At 39.1% G+C, this 23131-nt stretch overlaps 1 protein-coding gene across 1 annotated transcript in view; it reads right to left on the reverse strand.

Annotated features, from left to right (window-relative positions):
- Positions 1–23131, reverse strand: part of LOC128647449 (probable ATP-dependent RNA helicase DDX60) — a 1088706-nt gene that overhangs the window by 633155 nt on the left and 432420 nt on the right. Inside the window, exon 23 of the mRNA XM_053700235.1 lies at positions 18317–18421. Coding sequence (XP_053556210.1) covers positions 18317–18421 — 105 coding nt within the window. The remainder of the gene's footprint in view (positions 1–18316; positions 18422–23131) is intronic.

Consider the following 23131-nt stretch of genomic DNA (forward strand, 5'->3'; position numbering starts at 1 on the left):
TTTAGTCTTCAGTAGAAACCTGTAAACCAATATTTAAATGATACAACATTTAAAAGGACATTAACAGGGCATGTTATATTTCAACAGAACATAGGATTGAACTGGCTCTTCTAGATAAGGAAGTCTGTCATGTTCAGAAGTCTGTCATGTTCAGAAACGGCAACAGATGATTGGCTAGGTCGTGAAACCTACTGACTGTGCAGCCAGAATGCAGGGTCAGAACCTCTGCAACTGGTATACCCGAAAGAATCAGACAGGACTACCTGTTCCAGAAGGAACTACTACTATTGCTTTATTTCACTCAGGACTAGCTTTTACAAACACACCAGTAAGCTTATGGTGACACACACTCCTTAAAATCATATCTATCAAATGTATATTGCATCTATTGATCTATGTAATTTGTATCTATCAAATGTATATTGCATCTTTTGATCTATGTAATGTGTATCTATCAAATGTATATTGCATCTATTGATCTATGTAATTCGTATATATCAAATATATATTGCATCTTTTGATCCATGTAATTCGTATCTATCAAATGTATATTGCATCTTTTGATCTATGTAATTGGTATCTATCAAATGTATATTGCATCTTTTGATCTATGTAATTGGTATCTATCAAATGTATATTGCATCTATTGATCTATGTAATCTATGGATCTATCAATGGCACTGGGCCGAAACGCGTAAAACCTATTACCTCTGTGTGACCCATGTTGATTTTTTAAATTGGAATAATAAAGCTGTTTTCTTTTATATATACCTGGATATCGGGACCGCTTCTTTCCTCCTATCAAATGTATATTGCATCTATTGATCTATGCAATTCGTATCTATCAAATGTATATTGCATCTATTGATCTATGGAATTCATATTTATCAAATGTATATTGCATCTATTGATCTATGTAATTCATATCTATCAAATGTATATTGCATCTTTTTATCTATGTAATTCGTATCTATCAAATGTATATTGCATCTATTGATGTAATTCGTATCTATCAAATGTATATTGCATCTTTTGATCCATGTAACTGGTATCTATCAAATGTATATTGCATCTATTGATGTAATTCGTATCTATCAAATGTATATTGCATCTTTTGATCCATGTAATTCGTATCTATCAAATGTATATTGCATCTTTTGATCTATGTAATTCGTATCTATCAAATGTATATTGCATCTTTTGATCTATGTAACTGGTATCTATCAAATGTATATTGCATCTATTGATCTATGCAATTCGTATCTATCAAATGTATATGGCATCTATTGATCTATGGAATTCGTATCTATCAAATGTATATGGCATCTATTGATCTATGGAATTCGTATCTATCAAATGTATATTGCATCTATTGATCTATGTAATTCATATTTATCAAATGTATATTGCATCTTTTGATCCATGTAATTCGTATCTATCAAATGTATATTGCATCTTTTGATCTATGTAATTCGTATCTATCAAATGTATATTGCATCTTTTGATCCATGTAATTCGTATCTATCAAATGTATATTGCATCTTTTGATCTATGTAATTCGTATCTATCAAATGTATATTGCATCTTTTGATCTATGTAACTGGTATCTATCAAATGTATATTGCATCTATTGATCTATGCAATTCGTATCTATCAAATGTATATGGCATCTATTGATCTATGGAATTCGTATCTATCAAATGTATATTGCATCTATTGATCTATGTAATTCATATTTATCAAATGTATATTGCATCTTTTGATCTATGTAATTCTTATCTATCAAATGTATATGGCATCTATTGATCTATGGAATTCGTATCTATCAAATGTATATTGCATCTATTGATCTATGTAATTCATATTTATCAAATGTATATTGCATCTTTTGATCTATGTAATTCTTATCTATCAAATGTATATTGCATCTATTGATGTAATTCATATCTATCAAATGTAAATTGCATCTTTTGATCTATGTAATTGGTATCTATCAAATGTATATTGCATCTATTGATATATGTAATCTATCTATCTATCTATCTATCTATCTATCTATCTATCTATCTATCTATCAAATCTATCGATCTCGTGGTTGTGCAAATGGACTGTTTGCGGTTGTTTGCGGTGCATTAAACGGGGACTTTGGTCTGTCACTATGAAGCGGGCGTAACCCTAACTTAAATCTAATTTAAATAAATATAAATAAATATTCCTATAATTAACTAAATTATTCCTATTTAAAACTAAATACTTACCTATAAAATAAACCCTAAGATAGCTACAATATAGCTAATAGTTACATTGTAGCTAGCTTAGGGTTTATTTTTCTTTTACAGGCAAGTTTGTATTTATTTTAAATAGGTACAATAGTTACTAAATAGTTATTAACTATTTAATAACTACCTAGCTAAAATAAATACAAAAGTACCTGTAAAATAAAACGTAAGTTACAATTACACCTAACACTACACCTAATCTAATAGCCCTATCAAAATAAAAAAGCCCCCCCCAAAATAACCCCCCCCCCTCTAGCCTAAACTAAACTATCAATAGCCCTTAAAAGGGCCTTTTGCAGGGTATTGCCCCAAAGTTATCAGCTCTTTTACCTGAAACAAAAAATACAAGCAACCCCCCCCACAGTAAAACCCACCACCCACACAACCAACCCCCCCCCCCAAAAAAACAAACTAAAAAACCCTAAGCTCCCCATTGCCCTGAAAAGGGCATTTGGATGGGCATTGCCCTTAAAAGGGCAGTTAGCTCTTTTGCAGCCCAAACCCTAACCTAAAAATAAAACCCACCCAATACACCCTTAAAAAAAACCTAACACTAACCCCCTGAAGATCACCTTACTGGGAGACGTCTTAATCCAAGCCGAGCAGAAGTGGTCCTCCAGACAGGCAGAAGTCTTTATCCAAGCCGGGGCGAAGTGGTCCTCCAGACGGGCAGAAGTCTTCATCCAAGCTGGGGCGAAGTGGTCCTCCAGATGGGCAGAAGTCTTCATCCAGACGGCATCTTCTATCTTCATCCATCTGGCGCGGAGTGGGTCCATCTTCAAGACATCCGACGTGGAGCATCCTCCTTGGCCGACGACTACCCGACAAATGAAGGTTCCTTTAAGTGACGTCATCCAAGATGGCGTCCCTTAGATTCCGATTGGCTGATAGAATTCTATCAGCCAATTGGAATTAAGGTAGAAAAAATCCTATTGGCTGATGCAATCAGCCAATAAGATTGAACTTCAATCCTATTGGCTGATTGGAACAGCCATTAGAATGTGAACCCATTTTTAGGCTAGGGTTTATTTTTTATTTTTGGGGGGGCTTTTTTTATTTTGATAGGGCTATTAGATTTGGTGTAATTAGTTTAAATTTCTGTAATTTGTTTATTATTTTCTGTAATTTAGTGTTTGTTTTTTTTGTACTTTAGATAATTTAATTTAATTTAGTTAATTGTATTTAATGTAGTTAATTTATTTAATTATAGTGTAGTGTTAGGTGTAATTGTAACTTAGGTTAGGTTTTATTTTACAGGTACTTTTGTATTTATTTTAGCTAGGTAGTTATTAAATAGTTAATAACTATTTAATAACTATTGTACCTAGTTAAAATAAATACAAACTTGCCTATAAAATAAAAATAAAACCTAAGATAGCTACAATGTAACTATTAGTTATATTGTAGCTATCTTAGGGTTTATTTTATAGTTAAGTATTTAGTTTTAAATAGGAATAATTTAGTTAATGATAGGAATTTTATTTATATTTATTTAAATTAGATTTAAATTAGGGGATGTTAGGGTTAGACTTAGGTTTAGGGGTTAATAAATTTAATATAGTGGCGGCGACGTTGGGGACGACAGATTAGGGGTTAATAAGTGTTATGTAGGTGACGGTGGTGTAGGGGCAGCAGATTAGGGGTTAATAAGTATAATGTAGGTGGCGGCGGTGTATGGGGGCAGATTAGGGGTTAATAAGTATAATGTAGGTGGCGGCGGTGTAGGGGCAGCAGATTAGGGGTTAATAAGTATAATGTAGGTGGCGGCGGTGTAGGGGGGGGCAGATTAGGGGTTAATAAGTAAAATGTAGGTAGCGGCGGTGTAGGGGCAGCAGATTAGGGGTTAATAAGTATAATGTAGGTGGTGGTGGGCTCCGGGAGCTGCAGGATAGGGGTTAATACGTTTATTAGAGTGGCGGTGGACTCCGAGAGTGGCGGTTTAGGGGTTAATAACTTTATTTAGTTGCGGCGGGGTCCGTGATCAGCGGGATAGGGGTAAAACAGTATAGTATAGTGTGGGTGTTTAGTGACAGTATACCAATAAAGCTGGGAAAAAGCCGAAGAGCAGCGAGATCGATGACTGTTAGTTAACAACAGTCCGCTGCTCATCACCCCGTACTTGGTGCACGGCTTTTTGACAGCTTTTTTGGTAAGTTTGGAGAACGTATTCAGGTCCACGGCAGCGATGTTAGGCGAACTTAGGCGAGCGTATTGGTGCCGTTGAATGCAAGTAAGTTGACGCCTTTGTCTCAACATTTCAACTACGAATTCTGCCTTACTTTTGTGGCAGTCAAGAACTTGTCATCTAATCCAGAGTTCCTGTTCACCAGCGATCGGCTCCACAACCATTAGCCGCCTGGTGTGATGTTACTTCCCTTCCGCTCTGAGTTCAGCGTTCCACGCTGCTTGCCATCGGTAAGAACAAACTCCAGTAAAGTTTTCTTATGTGCACATTTCCAGAATCCATATTGTTGATATCACGATCCCCAGGACTTAAACGAGCACCTTCAGTTACACCTGTTAACTTCCATAAGGTATCTCATTGTAATCCAGGAAGAGTAAACGCCTTATGCAATGCTTCATTATCCTACAGCATAAGTATAATGAAACATTGTATCCACTATGCTTGAATAATATTCTACCACTTAAAGCAACAAGTATCTAAATACTATCAACTAGTAACATATGAAATTAGGTGTTATTATGCTTGTACGATATATAAAAAAAATTTGCTATGATAAGCAAACCCTTAACTGAATTAACAAAGAATCCTTTTAGAGTCTGTCCTCAAGACAGGTTCGATGGAGCTTATTCTTTATCCGCTTTAATTTCCTAATTACCTACAGGCCTAGAAGTAAAACTGGAAAGGTGGATGCTTTCTCCAGATTACCTGATAGACCACAACATCTCCAAACCTCTGATTCTATCATTCCCTCACACAAATTTGTTATACCCTTTATCTCCTCCATTCAGTCATTTATTCAATCACAAGAAGATGATCCTGAATTACCAAAACATTCTTTATCTAAACTCCCTAATGGGTTGTATACCCACCATAATAAGATATATGTTCCAAAAAATCTACGTCAAGAAGTCTTGTCTACATTACATGACTCACTATTGGTTGGTCATTTAGGGGAACAAAACACAACAGTTAACTAAAAAAACAATACTGGTGGCCTACTATGTTTAAGGATATCAGTGAGTACATAAAAACGTGCCCTGTCTGTGCCATCACGAAAACAGAAAAGGCATCACCTTATGGGTTGCTTTTGTCATTGCCAATACCCTTACATCCTTGGTCTGATGTGTCAATGGATTTTATCGTTGATTTACCAAGGTCTAATAATAATTCTACAATATTTGTGGTAGTGGACATAATCACTAAAATGGCTCATTTTATTCCTTTCAATCATCTACCCACCGCTTCTCAAACAGCAACTTTTTCTAAACAATGTAGTGAAACTACATGGACTCCCAAATAGTATCACATCCGATAGGGGAACCCAATTCACATCCAGATTTTGGAGAAATGTATGCAGTAATTTAGGTATACAACAAAGATTATCAACCTCTTATCACCTGCAGTCAAACGGACAGACTGAACGCATCAATCAATGGCTGGAACAGTATCTGCGATGTTTCTGTTCTGCTCAACAAGATAATTGGTCATCATTACTCCCTTCTGCTGAATTTGCTTATAATAATTCACCCAACTCATCTACTAAACTTACTCCATATTTTGGCAATTATGCATTCCATCCAACATTTCACTTTTTGCCTAATGTTCAGCCAACTAATCCATCAGCAACTGATTTAATTCACAACCAAAAGCAGAGTTTCGAAATTATCAAGGATAATATCAAATCTGCTCAGGAACGACAAAAGAAGTATTATAATCTCAGGCGAAGACCAGCACCAGATTATCAAATTGGTGATTTGGTGTTGTTATCCACTAAACACTTAAAACTACCTACCCCTACCAAGAAGTTGAGTTCTAGATTTATTGGTATATTTCCTATTTCCCTGAATAGTTAATGCAAATGCCATGAGGTTGGATTTACCAGATAACTCGCATTCACCCAACTTTTCATGTGTCATTATTAAAGCCATACCACATTGTCAGAGATCTGATTACTGATGCCTCTGATCATGTCACTTCCATTGACCCTGAATTGACTTATGAGGTGCATTTGATTGTGGATTCACGTATATGCAGAGGTCAGCTACAGTATCTAGTGAGATGGAAGAGGTATGGATCAGATGAGGACTCTTGGGAGCCCACATTTAATCTCTCGGCGTCTCAACTTGTCTCCCAGTTTCATTGCCGTAATCCATATGAACTCCTGGGTGGTTCATTTTTTTTTTGGGGGGGGGATTCTGTCACATTCCTAAGCTCAATATTCTGTTCAGAGTAATGTTATATATTATTGGTGCCTGTCCCTTTAAGAGATGATCTTTGCTTCTCTGACTTGGCTGTTTAAGCCTCATTCCCAGATACGTAATTGCTTGGTATTGTTATTCAGTCCTAAGCTAATCCTGATTCCAACCAGAGGAGACAGACTTTTGTCATTACACTATTAGTCTCAACATTCGACTACTAATTCTGCCTTACTTTAATGGCAGTCAAGGACTTGTCATCTAATCCAGAGTTCCTGTTCACCAGCGATCGGCTCTGCAACCATTAGCTGCCGGGTGTGACGTCACTTCCCTTACGCTCTGAGTTCAGCGTTCCACACTGCTTGCCATCGGTAAGAACAAACTCCAGTAAAGTTTTCTTATGTGCACATTTCCAGAATCCATATTGTTGATATCACGATCCCCAAGACTTAAACAAGCACCTTCAGTTATACCTGTTAACTTCCATAAGGTATCTCATTGTAATCCAGGGAGAGTAAAAGGCTTATGCAATGCTTCATTATCCTACAACATAAGTGTAATGAAACATTGTATCCACTTTGCTTGAATAATACTCTACCACTTAAAGCAACAAGTATCTAAATATTATCAACTAGTAACATATGAAATTAGGTGTTATTATGCTTGTACGATAATAGGTAATCAGCAGTTGTGATTCTATGCCCTTTATGTGCAGATCTCCATAACAAACTAAAGCACTGTGTAACAATAAGTAACGCTAAGGGCCTGATGATCAAAACTTGTTGGCATGGGGGGCGGAGCCAACTGCCTAACATAGCAGGCGCGCTACACACCAGCTCTCTGCTGTAAAGACTATTAAACTTGATCTAATTTAACAAAAGTGCTTCACACTGACCATAGCTTACCAAACTGTAGTGGTCAGAGTGTAGGCACACTTTATATAGGGACTTTGAACCCACTGAGCAGCCCTGTGCCTTCTCTGGACCTATATCTGGCACAGAAGCAGCGGCGTAGGATCGCCAAAAGAACCCGACTCCCAGTAAATACCTGGCCTCAGGCCCGCTACAAAACCAAGTGAGCTCCGGAGGGTCGTGGATCCGCTCCGGAGCTGAAGAAGCAGCAGTAATAACCAGCGGCTGCCAGCGCCACGTAATTAAAGCTCCCGGAGGATATTTCTAAACAACAGCGCCGGGCTCCAGAGCAGATTGGGGTATAGCTGCTCACCGTATAGCCAAGTAGCCCCACAGAGGAAAAATCGGCGGAATAGGAGGGCGATCATAGCCCTATTTCTTCACCGGCATTTCTACAAGTGCAGCCTAGGTCCCACACTGCGCCGGCAGACTCAGTGGCGCGAACGGCCGCCATTTTCAACAGGCCCACTTCGGCAGAGGAGGAATCCTGTCAACCCACACCAGGAGTATACAAGAGGTTAGTGGGTACTGTTGAACCTCAGGGTGTATTTTCTTGCCCATTACTGTCCCTTGGGCGTGCTATTAGAGAAGCCAAGTACTACACCCCATTGCATCAGCAGCGAGGCCATATTCCCCTACACAGTAAAAAGCTGCACAATAAAAGCCTGTTGTACTTGACACTGATGCCAAATTGAGTTAATACAACCACTATAGAACTGAACTGTACCACCCACGCTATTAAGGCAGCATAGTGTTCACAGGGCAGGGGCAACCAACCTCAGAGACTTACCCTCTAAACACCAGAGGCTGAGATGTTTTGGCCTAAGGTAGAGGCCCTGAACCTGTAGATCTCATACAGTCAATAGTCAATAACAAGGGTAAATCTCCCTATACTGAATTATTGTTCACTGAGCACGCACACTGAACCGTTTGATTATAAATCTCTTTGCACAATGCCAGGGGTGCTCTGAACTTCCAGTACTTTATACAAGAGGAACTAGAAAGCACTAAACCCTGAGGTTAGCAACACTAACTCTATAGGCTGCTAGCAACTTGGGCCTGTCTCATCAGTAACATCCTTATACCAGCTCTCTCATACTAAAGATCCTGTTGCACACTAAAAAGGCGCTTCTCTCCTACCATTTCCCTCTGGGTCACTCACAGAGGGTCATATCCCCTTTCCCTACTCCCACATCACCATTAGATGGTACCTTCCCCTAGGAGAGGGGCCCCCCAGCAAGGGTTCTCAGATGTCTTCCTGCTGAACAAGATGTGCAGCACTATGGCCTAGAGACAGGGAAGGGGGCCAGTGGGGCGGTGAGAACCTGAGAAGATACATACTTCTGTTATAAAAATGTATACAGAGATTCAGAATTTGGTAAGCCTAAAGACAGCGCAGCACAGGTCTCACTATGTCGCAGTCTCAAAGGAAAAAGCTGAAGCAGGTAAATCAGCCAAGAAGAACTGTTGTGGACCACTTTAAAACTACACCAAGGGAGGAAAGGAGCTCCTCCCCTGAGGACGCTCACTCACTAGATGATCTGGACACTGAAAGCATTCCTAAAACACATTCATCCCAGGCCCCGCCTCTTGATAATATGGCTAGTACTATAGTAGACACTCTCTCAAAACGTGTGAATACTCTCCAAGATACCCTTACCAAAGCCATTAAGGGGTCAGCTGCAGAATTGAGAAGAGACATGGCGGTGATTGGGGAGAGGAAAGATGCCCTGGAGAGAAAACAAGAAGACTTGGCAGTTGATCATGAAAACCTACTGTCCTATTCTCAGTCTCTGGCCATCCACATTTCTGACCTTGAATTGAACTCTCGGATATAGAAGACAGATCCAGGAGAAATAATCTGAGGTTCAGAGGAGTCCCAGAAACTATCCTGACCAATGACCTGGAGAACTTTATTAAAGAATTTTGTGCTTTATTTCTGGCTGAACTAGACACCCCAAGTTTCCTCATAGACAGGGTCCATCGCACCCCAAGACCTCGGAACATTTCGGCGGATAAACCTAGAGATGTAATAGCCAGAATACATTTTTTTACCCACAAAGAAAGGATACTAAGAGAGCTAGCAAACAAGCCAACGGTACCAGAGAAGTTCCAAGCCATCCAAGTCTTCCCAGATCTTTCCCCATTCACACTACAGAGACGAAGATCATTTGCCCCTTTTACACAGGTCCTGAGACAACATAGCATCAAATATAGATGGGGATACCCAACCAAGCTGATTGTAAACAGAGATGGGACCCTTCATACGGTCTCTACCATTAATGAAGGCATGGACCTCCTCAAAAGATGGGACCTACAGCGGCTTCCTTCCAAACCCAAAGAACCACAACCCACATCATCAGGGCTCCGGGTCACAGCACGAGAATGCGCACCCCTGCCTCAAAGATCTTCTCTGGGGAGAAACTCAGAAGGGACTTTACTCTCCCATCGAGACTGCGATGTCGATGAAGATGTCTGATATGACTGTCCACAAGCTAGGACGATCCTTATGAACCAATGTATCAACGAATGTGAGATAAAACCAACATGTTGCTTTCACACTGGGGAGTAGCCCCAGTGTGGTTGATTTAAGTACTGTATCATAGCGGTGTCCTACTCTAATGTGCAGTTTTATTCAAGGACATACTAACTCATATATTTTACGTTCCCAGGTTTTAGACATATTACTGCTTACCTATGACTGTACATAATAGGTAAGATTGTTTCATTGCTTTGTTTTTGTGTTTTTTTTTCTCCTTCCACACTTTATGTAGAGGAACCTTGGAGATCCTTCCCTAAGAGTTAGCCTTCCCACTGTAGGTTAGGAGATCCCTGGAGATATAGTGCAAAGGCCTCACTAGGTTCACCATTACATGCCTTATCAGAGATTGGTTTAGGTTGCCAGAAGTTAGAGGCCCACCTGGCCACACTGTAGCCTAATGGTTCAAAGATAACTTATACCCCCTCCAGGCATAAACTTGCATTTACACAACCAGACTCAGGTATAGGAAGGGCATAGAATAACATGAGACAAGGCATGCACGCTAGATATTACCCGTAACAGACTCCCACCAATCCCTACGAATATTAGGAAGGGATTATTTTAGCCAGGGAAGCCCCTGCAATACCCTACGCTAAGGTTAGTTAGCCCTATAGAATAGAGTAGGAACATAGTGGTGAATCTCAATGATAACTGTAATATATATTTTTGGTTGAATGGTTGATGTGTTATATTATATTCTGTTCTATGTTCTAGACATAATAATATGTATCTGAAATGTTAATTAATTATTAGTTTATATACCCCCCCCCACAGGTTTGTCCTATGTTCGTAAGAGAATGGGGGAAAGTTTTTGTTACTGTATTAACCCATTAATGTAGAGTCCCTTGACTCTATAATTTTCTCACCAAACCCCCCCCCCCCATGGCCCCCTTCCTTTCTCTTAGGCAGCAGAGAATCTATTACTTAGACGTGAGTTCTAGATCGGATTCTCTTCCCCCCCCCCCCCCACATTATTTGCTCATTTTGATGAGTCCAAGGAACTAGCATACCCTTTGGGAGTATTGATATTTTCCTTGTTGGGCGGTGAATAGTGCCGCTACTTTACTCCTATATTGTTCAAACCAAGTTCTAAAACCACCTCAAGAGTCCTTTTATTAGGACCAACCCCTACCCCCCCTAACACTTGTATTTACTAACAGGCGATAGTACGACGGTCCATCCCCTGCTAACTTTTTTTTCTCTCTAATTTTACTTGTTTATCCTTAGGCTGCTGAGGGGTTCGTTGTCACTGGGCTTGCTCCATAACCAGGTAGATCCATAGTAAATAACTACGACATGACATTTCCTACTCTCCAGCCGCTGAGACGAAGACCCACGACACAGGTAGGCGGAGCTGAATATTTCTTCCCTTTCCTTACTATCCTTTTCTTGTCCCTAATCCCTTTACACTACTCTGGAAATATCCTCCCCACCCCTTCCCCTGAGATGAGGAGTGCTCAAGCTGACTTAACATTTGCTTCCCTTAATTGCAAGGGACTAAATTCTCCTACCAAACGAAGCCTTCTCTGCAACCATATGATGATCAATAGAGCCAAGATAGTGTTCGTGCAAGAGACCCATTGGCTAAACAATCCGGCACCCAAACTTAAACTTCAACATTTTACTAATGTGGAGGTGGCATCTCACTCCGACAAGTCTAGAGGAGTGGCAATCCTTATCCATCGCCTGGTTAGCTATGAAAGAATATACCTTGAGTCAGACCCCAAGGGCAGGTATCTCATCTTAATATGTAAATTGGATGGCCAAGTATATACTCTGGTCAATGTCTATGCTCCAAACCAGAGTCAACCTAGGTTCCTTAGAAGTATACTGCTAAATATTAGCAAAATAAAAACAGGAAGACTATTGTTGGGAGGCGACTTTAACATGATTTGGGATCCATCCCTAGATAAAAAAGTCGGACTGGGAAGAGCAGTAGATTCATACTCACTCTCCACAGCTAAAAAATTCAGAAATCTAATTTCCCAATATAACTTATTCGATGTATAGAGAGCTTGCCACCCTACCGCCAAAGATTATACGTATTTCTCTAGGCCCCATCACACATATTCAAGACTCGATTATTTTTTTACTGATTCCTGGACACTAAATGTAACCAAAGACGCTAGGATCAAGACATGTGCCTGGTCAGATCATGATGCCCTCCTGTTAACACTAAATTCAGGTAGGAGCTCTCTCCCCAACCCAGGTTGGAAACTCCCGGATTCATTGTGGTTGGACCCTGAGTTCCAGCCTCTGATCCGTGATTCCATGCGGGAGTTCTTGGCCCATAATGAGAATTCAGTTTCATCTCACCAAACACTCTGGGCTGCCCTCAAAGCATATATCAGAGGAGTTTGCATACACAAACAAGCCTCTAATAGAAAGCTACAAGGAACTCCATTTGGCCTTGTAGTAGCCAACCTTCGGACCAAAGAAGAACTCAATAAAGTTAACCCAACCCCTGAGTTGACGGCTGACATACTAGCCCTTCGTAATCGTCTCAAGGAGTTGGAATTGAATAAAGTCAATGAAGCCATAGGTAGATTTAAAAACCTCCTATATTACCAAGGTAATAAGGCCTCCACCATACTTGCAAACAAGCTAAGAGGTAGGATGGCTTCCTCCCGTATCTTGTCCATAAAAAACGGGAACACAACAGTGACCTCCCCAACGGACATAGGTGAAGCCTTTGCGACGTTTTACTCCAACCTATACAACCTGCATAAATCGGAGGGATCAGCTGCCCCACCCAAAGACCATATCAGAGCTTTTCTCCAGAGCCTAAACTTACCTGTTATGACCCAAAGTGAGGTAGAGGTAGTACAGGTGCCCTTCTCGAACACCGAACTGAAAGTAGCGATTACAAAACTCCAGAACAGGAAAGCCCCGGGCCCGGATGGGTTTCCGGCCAGGTTCTACAAGAAGTTCCGTCTGGAGCTCTCGCTTCTGATGCTTCAGAGCTTTAGAGAGGCCAGAGAAAAGGGCTCATTCAGGAGTGAGCTACTAGAAGCTACGGTCCTTACAATACCGAAGCCAAACAAAGATCCCTCCCAGTGCGGGAGCTATCGCCCCATCTCCCTCATTAATATCGACGTGAAACTCTACTCTAAGTTATGGGCAAATAGGCTACGTCGTATTACCCCTAATCTCCTACACCCAGACCAGGTGGGGTTCACCCTGGGTAGGGAGGGACCTGACAACACCAGGCGTATCCTGAACATCTTCTCAGAGGCACATAGATTGAAGGTCCCCATGCTGGCCCTGTCACTCGATGCCGAAAAGGCGTTCGACAGGGTCAGATGGGAATACCTATGGGAGGTTCTTTTGGGCTTTGGGTTCCCCACGGACGTAGTCCTGGCAATTCGGGCGCTCTACAGCTCGCCAAGCGCTAGAGTTAGAGGTTTGGGTTTCTGCTCAAGGAGTTTCCCCATAACAAACGGAACAAGGCAAGGCTGTCCACTTTCGCCCATAGTGTTCGCCCTGGCGATTGAGCCACTGGCCCAGGTAATTAGGAACTCATCTCTGATACGAGGGGTTCCTCTGAGCTACTGAGTTGGGGGGACTGGGGGGAGGGGAAAAGATTGTGTTATTTGCAGATGACGTTACCCTGTTCCTAACTAACCCTCTCGGTTCCCTTCCGGCGCTTTTTAAGACTCTCTCCTATTTCGGTACTCTAAGTTTCTACAAGCTAAATCTTGCCAAAACAGAAGCTTTAGTGATTCATATCCCTCAATTTGAATTAGAGATCCTTAAAGAATCATACCAATTCCAGTGGGCATCAGACACGATCACCCATTTAGGAATCCAGTTAGGGCCAGACATTGAGCTGGTCAGGACTAAAAATTATGAGAAGCTTCTTTCGGAAGTTAGGGGTCTCCTCAACTCATGGTCCTTTAGAGAAATTTCCTGGTTAGGACATATAGCCTCGGTCAAAATGACCATTCTGCCCAAGATATTGTATTATTTCCGGTGTCTCCCACTTAACCTTCCTCGTTCATTACTGGAAAAGTTTAATGCTTTATTGGCCAGATATATCTGGCAAGGGAAAAAGCCTAGAATCTCCAGAAAGACGCTGCAGAGACCCTACAGTGTGGGAGGAGTTTCGCTCCCCAACATCACAATTTATTATGAGGCAGCAAGATTGACCCACATCTCCTATTGGGAGACGAGCGACTTGACACAGGGATGGAAGAGAGTGGAACAGTTTTCCCTCCCACCAGGTGTCACCCTTGGGGATCTTCCTTGGATCCTTGACTACAAAACTGATAGGACTATTATTCAGAACCCTATAGTCAAGCAGGCACTCGACTGCTGGAAAACCATCAGACACCACATGGAGATAGCACCGCACCCCTCCCCAATACACTCGATCCCGGGCCTGTTAAGAGGACTCCAGGATTCCCACGGCTCCCACTGGCGACAGTGGGGACTAACGAGAGTCTCTGATTTATACCTAACAAAATGCACTAAAACCGGCTGAGTCGAGACACGGGGGAGAGGTCATTCCCCCCCCCCCGTGGTTTCAGTTTGAAAGATTCAGGCTACACAAGTTTCTATCCAGTTGGGGTTTCCCAGCGACAGGCCTAAGGAACTTAACGGTGTGGGAGCAGAAGTGCAAATCTAGACAACCCCTATCAAAACCACTGTCAATCCACTACTCTTGCATAATGAAAGACATTTGTGCGGGAGAGGTGTGGCAGTTAAAGGCATGGGAACGGGAATTGAGAATCCAGGTCACTGGGACAACATGGTCCCATGCGTTTTCGCTCACCAAAAAGACACTGCATTGTGCAAACTCATTGGAGTTGTTTGTCAAAGTCTGTCTTAGATGGCACTATACCCCCCAGAGATTGGCCCAGATGGCCCCTGCCCACTCGCCTATGTGCTGGAGAGGGTGTGGCCAAGTAGGTTCAGATCTCCATGTATGGTAGGCGTGCCCAGCCCTGAAACAGTTGTGGAGAGGAGTCTTCCAGTTATGTGACTCAACAGGGATATCTATCCCGAAAATCCCCAAAGTGGCTCTTCTGAACATCTTCCCGTCAAAAATGCCCAGAATCCAAAAACAATTGGCTATTTTCATATTTGCTGCTGCAAAACTCTCGATAGCCAAAATGTGGAAACAGTCAAACCCCCCTAACCTTACAGGAGTTATGCAGATCATGGAAACCTATGAGGCGATGGAGAAGGGATTCTATCTCCACTTAAACAAAATTGAGTCATATTGGCAAATTTGGGACCTATGGGCTCAGAAAAAGGATCTACCAAGAGACCATTAAGATGTCTCCTGCATAAATGAGCATGCATGGCCTTGAAAAGTCTGGCTATGAATCCTCCCACTTAGGGCGCTCGCATGTGGTCTCCCATATTCTATCTGATTCCCCTCTGTTCCCCTCCCCTCCAAGACTCCGTTACCCTCCAACACCGCACCCCCACCCTGTTCTCTTTCAACTCCGCCTGCCTAGGGTGAGTGTTTCAGCATGGATGGTGAGAGGTGATGAGACCCACTCCAGGATTTGTATTCTTGTCCCTACATTAAATTCAGATCCCACAAGTTAATATCCAACATAACCTTGTTAATATTAATCTAGAGAGCATCTTATTCGACGCTCCAGACTCTGCACTCAGGGCGGTCTCTATAGTAGATAGATAGGGTCTCTAAGATAGAAATGGAGACCGAGCTGATGCGGAGGGGACTGAACTGGCAGGGAGCTCAACGAGATAAGGCCTTATAGGGACCCAATGAGATTCCACTGGAGCTAGATAATTTAACCATGGCAGGTCAAGTGGCCCCAAATGTAAGTCAAATCTTGGTTGGCAGTGAGTCAAGTGGAGATAACCTGATAGCCAGCGGCTCTCTTTAATGTTGCTGTATTTGGGTCTGATGGGATTTGTTCTGTACCGACAATACCTTTTATGTTTGTAAATGTCTCTGGGGAGTGTTGTAACCCTAAGAGACATACTGTTTTCTTATGCCTGTAACAAGTTTAAATTTCTTCAATAAAGAGAAAAATATTTATAAAAAAACAACAAAAAAAAACAAAAAAAAAAACGTTGGCATGGAGAGAAATCACACAAAGTCTTTAGGAGCTTTTTTTTTTAGAATGATATTGTAGTGCAAGTGTCTATTCTTCACATCCAAAACTCTGCATATTTAGAGAAACAGTTTTCAAGTTAAACTTTGCTTCGCTAAAATTATTTGAGGGAGCTTTCTGTACTGATGAGAAAACTTAGATAATCTCGTGTGACCAGGGAGTCTTAGATCATAGAGCCCAGAAAACTGAAAAAAAATTCTTCATGCACATAGAGAATATCAAAAAACATTTGCACATCTGTGGAAATATTTTGGGTTTCAATAATGTGCTCTTGATCTAGGTGACTTGATCTAAAATGCGCTCTTGACCTAGTCTATGTTTCCTAAGACATTGGGTATTCTTTGCTGTACAAAAAATTTCCACTTGACACAGCACCATGCCTTTGGTGTGGATGGAATGGAAATAAATATCTAGGAGATTGCTCTCAAAGCTTTCACAAAATTTGCAAGTAACTTGGAAAAGGTAAACTAAGACAATCGAAAGACGTGTGCCTTAGACAAATGAAAACTGCCAGGGATCAGAAAGTTTATATGGGTCAAACTGCTTGTCAACCCATGGTAAAGTGCTGTTCGTATAAGTCACTGGCTCCAAATCACCCTGACCAGCTTATACACACCAAAGAGATTTAGCAAGATCAGCAAATGCCTCTCTACAATTTCCACATCCCTTAATACTAGAAGCTAGAACATTTATGAAGTATTTAAGGTACACTGTCTGCCTGGGTTCTGCTCCAGTATGGCTTACAAATTAACCCACCCCTCACTCAGCACATATCATAAGCTGTGCACCTTCTTCCAATCTCTTGCCCTAGGCTAGGCTCTTTCATAAGTGGAATCCCACTGACTTTGCTTTTCACTCCTCTTTGTCACACTGGGCCAACCCTTGCTTCAGAGAGTATCCTCAGTCACTATTGCTGGCCCAGTACCAGTCACAAGTAAACAGTTATCACTCCTCTATGCCACGCCGTCACATGCTCCAGGTTGTGCCTCTCTCAAAATAATGACAAATCGTCTAATATATCAAGTTACATAAATGACTTAAAGGGACACTAAACCCAAAACATTTCTTTCATGATTCAAGTAGAGAATACAATTTTAAACAACATTCCAATTTACTTCTATTATCTATTTTGCTTCATTATTTAGCTGTCCTTTGTTGAAGAAATAGCAATGCATATGGGTGAGCCAATCATACGAGGCATCTATGTACAGCAACCAATCAGCAGCTACTGAGCATATCTAGATATGCTTTTCAGCACAGTATATCAAGAGAATTAGATAATAGAAGTAAATTAGAAAGTTGTTTAAAATTGCATGCTCTTTCTAAATCATAAAAGAGAAAAAGAATAAAAGAAAAATTTTGGGTTTCATGTCCCTTTAAGACATATTAAACCTTTATATAAATAATTGCAATCTTTAGCAAAACGTTTCTAAGGACAGCTAATGTGTGACTTTAAGTTTCATATAGTTGTATACATCTTACTGTTAAATTTATAAGTAGACAGTATTAAAAAAATAACTTTCTTTTAAAAAGGCAGGTTATAACAAAATGTCAGCCCTTTTTCTATAAATAACCTTTTTATTTGTGATCACAATCCAGTCACAGATCATAATAATGATAGCTACATACTGAAAACCAGAGGTTAATTATGACAGCTGTAAGTTTCAATAAGATACATTAAAGGCTAGGAAAAGCCAGCATGCTAATAGATAAGTGAAGTGGGGTTCTCAGTGTGGTTACAGATCATAGCATTTCAAGCTTTGGTGAGGTTAGGGCTAATAGTGGACGTGACTTCCTGTTAAACAGGTATTAAAATATGCTGTTGCTCTCTTCATAATATCAGCTTGATTGTGATCTTGTCCATGTAGTTTTTTACTCTGCATTTGTTCACTGAAATTTACTTTAACCCCCTACTAGCACGACATATATTCATAGTTGTGTGATAACTATTAACAAATCTCAATCATCTATCTGTAGTCTGTATTTTTATTCATTATGTACTCTCCTCAGTTAACTGCTGGACCATAGCATTCTTCCTGTCTTATACCTGTTTAAGCTGTAACAATGCACTTTAACTAATTTGTTAATATCGATAAAAGTTGTTCTTACCTCTTTATTTGGCCATTCTGGCCATACATTTGCCATAGCATCATATAACTGGACACTCTCTCGTGGAGAAAAGGCAAGATCAGCAGGTATTCCATACTTCTTACTCTGACAAGCAAATATTATTGTATTATGATTCATGCACAAACATTATACATGTACACAGTTGGATAAATCATCTAAATGAATATGATTATTAGGGTCATGTAATGTTTAACTGTAGCAACTGTTTTTGCTTTTTTTTTAATTGTAGTCAATTGAAAAAATTCCTTGGCCAACTCAATTTCAGCTCATCTCCGCATATCTTTAAAGCTATTATTTACTGCCAGATAAAGATATAAGATAAATGTTTGCATTACTGTGTTGTTATATGAGAATACATGCAACATTATGTAATAAATCTTCATATTTAAAGAAATAGTCTAGTCAAAATTAAACGTTCATGATTCAGATAGAGCATGCAATTTTAATCAACTTTCTAATTTACTCCTATTATCAATTTTCCTTCGTTCTCTTGGTATCTTTATTACTGTGTCTTCTCTCCTTCAACATATATTTTCTGATTAATTAACTTTTTTTTTCTTTTTAAATTATTAGTATTATCAATATCATTGTGGAATACTTATATACCCATCAAAAATGGATTTTGAAGACATTTTACAAATATATATTTAAATAATTTCAAATTTGTGTTAAGGTCCCTTTAATTTTTTACAGTTTTTATTTATTGTTGTACTTTATTACCTTCGATTTTTTTGTTAATTGATCTTCATTTGGACTTTGTTGTGTTTTTTTACTTCCTGTGTATTCCTAATTTTTACCAAGGGAAATGTATGATTTTACTGAGAATTAATCTGAAAATGTTGTTAAATTATCTTACACATTTCCTTAATACATTTCTATATTTGTGCTGAACAAAATGCAAACACCTCTCAAATACACAGATATCTGTAATTCACAAGAGAGCAGAGCTAGCTAACTATCAGGTAGATTACAAGTTTTTGGCCATTTCAGCATTAAAACAGCAACGCAGCCATTACGAGTCTTGTCGGTATAACTGTACCGCAAGTCTTTTAGCCTGTAACGGAACGTCAGTCCCACACTCAAAAAAATGACATTTTTGCATGGGATTTCCATAGAGCTGACGAGTTTTGCAGTGAGGCTAAAAGCCTTGCGTTACAGGCTATACCGTCAAGATCCGTACCGTGATCTGAGAGCAGTAGTTATGAGTTTTACGCAACAAAACTGTTACACAAAACTCATAACTAAAGTGTTACAAAGTACACTAACACCCATAAACTACCTATTAACCCCTAAACCGAGGCCCTCCCGCATCGCAAGCACTATATTAAACCTATTAACCCCTAATCTGCTGCTCCCGACATCGCTACCACTAATTCAATTTATTAACTCCTATTCCACCCCCCCCGACATCGTCGCCACTATACTAAAGTTATTAACCCCTATTCTCCCACACCCCAACATCACCCACACTATAATAAAGATATTAACCCCTATTCCGCCACTCCCTGACATCGCCGCCACTAAATAAAGTTATTAACCCTAAACCTCTGGCGTCCCACATCACTGCCACTATATAAAGCTATTAACCCCTAAACCGACAGCCCCCACATCGCCAAAAACTAAAGTAAACTATGAGCCCCTAAACCTAACACCCCCCTAACTTTATATTAAAATGACAAGATCTCTATCTTAAAATAAATAAAAACCTACTTGTAAAATAAAATAAAAACTAAATTTAAACTATAAATTAAACTTAACTATTAGACTAAAATTAAACTAACTACAAATTAAATAAACTAAATTACAAATTAAATAAACTAAATTACAAATTAAAAAACCTAACCCTACTAAAAAAATTAAATCTACAATTACAAAAAATAACAAACACTAAATTACAAAAAATAACAAACAAAATTATCCAAAATAAAAACAATTTCACCTAATCTTATAGCCCTATAAAAATAAAAATCTCCCCCAAAATAAAAAAAACCTAGACTACAATAAACTACCAATAGCCCTTAAAAGGGCCTTTTGTAGGCATTGCCCTAAGTTAAATAGCTATTTTACCTGTAAAAAAAATACAACAGTAAAACCCACCACCCAACCAACCCCCTAAAATAAAAAACCTAACTCTAAGCTACCCATTGCCCTGAAAAGGGCATTTGTATGGGCATTGCCCTTAAAAGGGCATTCAGCTATTTTTCATTGCCCTTAAAAGGGCATTTAGCTCTTTTAAGATAGCCCAAACCCTAAACTAAAAAAAATAAACACCCAAAAAAGTTTAAAAAAACTAATACTAACCCCCAACGATCCACTTACAGTTTTTGAAGTCCGGACATCCATCCTCATCCAGGCGGTGAGAAGTCTTCATCCATGCGGCGAGATCTTCATCCATCCAGGCAGCGTCTTCTATCTTCATCCAGGCGGCGCGGGTCCATCCTGAAGACATCAGGCACAGAGCATCCTCTTCATACGGTCACCGCCATACACTGAATCTTCAACGGAAGGAGGTCTTTTCAAAATGGTGTCCCTTGCATTCCTATTAATAATAGGATGAGAGCTACTGAAATCCTATTGGCTGTTCAAATCAGCCAATAGGATGAGAGCTACTAAAATTCTATTGACTGATTTGAATAGCCAATATAATTTCAGTAGCTCTTATCCTATTGGCTGATTTAAACAGCCAATAGGATTTAAGTAGCTCTCTTGTTATTTTTCCTAATTTAGTGTTTGTTATTTTATGTAATTGAAGATTTTTTTTTTAGTTGTGTTAGTTTTTTTTAATTTGTAATTTAGTTTATTTAATTTGTAGTTAGTTTAATGTTAGTATAATAGTAATGTTAGTTTAATTTATAGTTTAATTTTTTATTTTTTTATTTCACAGGTAGGTTTTTATTTATTTTAAGATAGGGATCTTGTAATTTTAATATAAAGTTAGGGGGGTGTTTAGGGTGTTTAGGTTTATTGGGTTAATAGTTTAATTTAGTTTTTGGCGATGTGGGGGGCTGTCGCTTTAGGGGTTAATAGGTTTATTTAGTGGCAGTGATGTGGGAGGCCAGAGGTTTAGGGGTTAATAACTTTATTTAGTGGTGGCAATGTTGAGGAGCGGCGGAATAGGGGTTAATATCTTTATTATAGTGTGGGCGATGTTGGGGTACGGGGTAAAAAGGGTTAATAGATTTATTTAGGTGGCGGCGATGTCAGGGCGGCAGATTAGGGGTTAATAGATTTATTTAGGTGTCAGCGATGTTGGGGGCAGCAGATTAGGAGTGTTTCGACTTTGGGTTTAGGTTAGGGTGTTTAAACGTAACTTTTTTATCCCCATAGACATCAATGATGTTGCGTTATGGAGCTTTTCATTCCATGATCGCAGGTGTTAGGTTTTTTCTAACACTTTCTCCCCATTGATGTCTATGGGGAAAGTGTGCAAGAGCACGTCAAAGCAGCGCTTGTATTTTGTGCGGTATGGAGTAGGGATGGGTGAATGTTTCGCAACATTCGAAAAAAGGCACGAATTTTAACACATTCGTTCGTTCAAATCGAATTTAGAATGTTTACATAACATTCTAACATTCGATTTTCGAATGTTTGGTTTCGAATTTTATGAATACATTCGAAAATATTCTTTTCGAAAAATTCGAATTTAGATTGTAATAGTATTTCTAATGCTTTTTCTTTAAATGTAATATTCGAATTATGCAATATTCGAATTCAAAAAATTTGAATTTAGATTGTAATAGTATTTCTAATGCTTTTTCTTTAAATGTAATATTCAAATTATGCAATATTCGAATTCGAAAAATTCGAATTTATATTCGAATTCGAAAAATTCAAATTTATATGTTTGTAATAGTATTTCTAATGCTTTCTTTAAATGTAATATTCGAATTATGCAATATTCCATATGGAAACATTCAAAATGATATATTTGTATCTATTATGTATCAATTTACTAGATTCCCGCCTATTGAACTTCTGAATAGTATTTGTTAAATAGAATGTTAAATTCGAAATTTTGAATGTGGACATTCGATATAATTATAAACATTCGAATTCGAAAGTGACATTCGAAAACTGTAAATAACATTCGATTTTCGAATTTTTAAGAATATTCGTTCTTATCGACATTCGGATTTAGAATTCGAATTTCGGTAATAACATTCGTTCTACATTCGAAATTCGAAAATTTACACATTCGCCCATCCCTAGTATGGAGCTTAAAACCACCATATCGCACGCACAACCCGTCTTTTTCAAAACTCATAATGGCAGTGATATGGAGGGTGAAATAACGTAACTTTTGTTGCATTCGCGTCGCACCCTCTATAGCGCAAAACTATGTGTATTTCTTTTATACTTTTCAAAGATAATAAGAATTTCATTATGTATATTATTGATTTATACTATTAATAAAATGTGTTTTACATTACTTCCTCTTCACTTTATTTTGCATGCTATTCACTCTCTTTTTTTACAATTTGATTGTTAGAAATCGCACCATTTAGTATGAAATAATTATTGCTATAAATGAATTATTTGATCAGCGAGTGAGACTTTTTTTTCTCATTTTATTCTGTATGTACTCAAATTTGAAGATAATGTTGTGTTACATTAACCCAAAGTATGACAAGATGTTAGAACATTACACCCAGAAACTTTGCACTCTTTGGATTACAAATTATTTATTTTCCTCAATAGGAAGGAGGGATAATGCAGAATAAAGCAGTTGATATAGTCTATTAAATTGTATATTACATTTCTATGAAACTGGCATGAATCTCTCTTGAACAGCAA

This window comes from Bombina bombina, chromosome 2 (assembly GCF_027579735.1).
Source record: "Bombina bombina isolate aBomBom1 chromosome 2, aBomBom1.pri, whole genome shotgun sequence".
In the NCBI taxonomy this organism is placed as follows: Eukaryota; Metazoa; Chordata; class Amphibia; order Anura; family Bombinatoridae; genus Bombina; species Bombina bombina.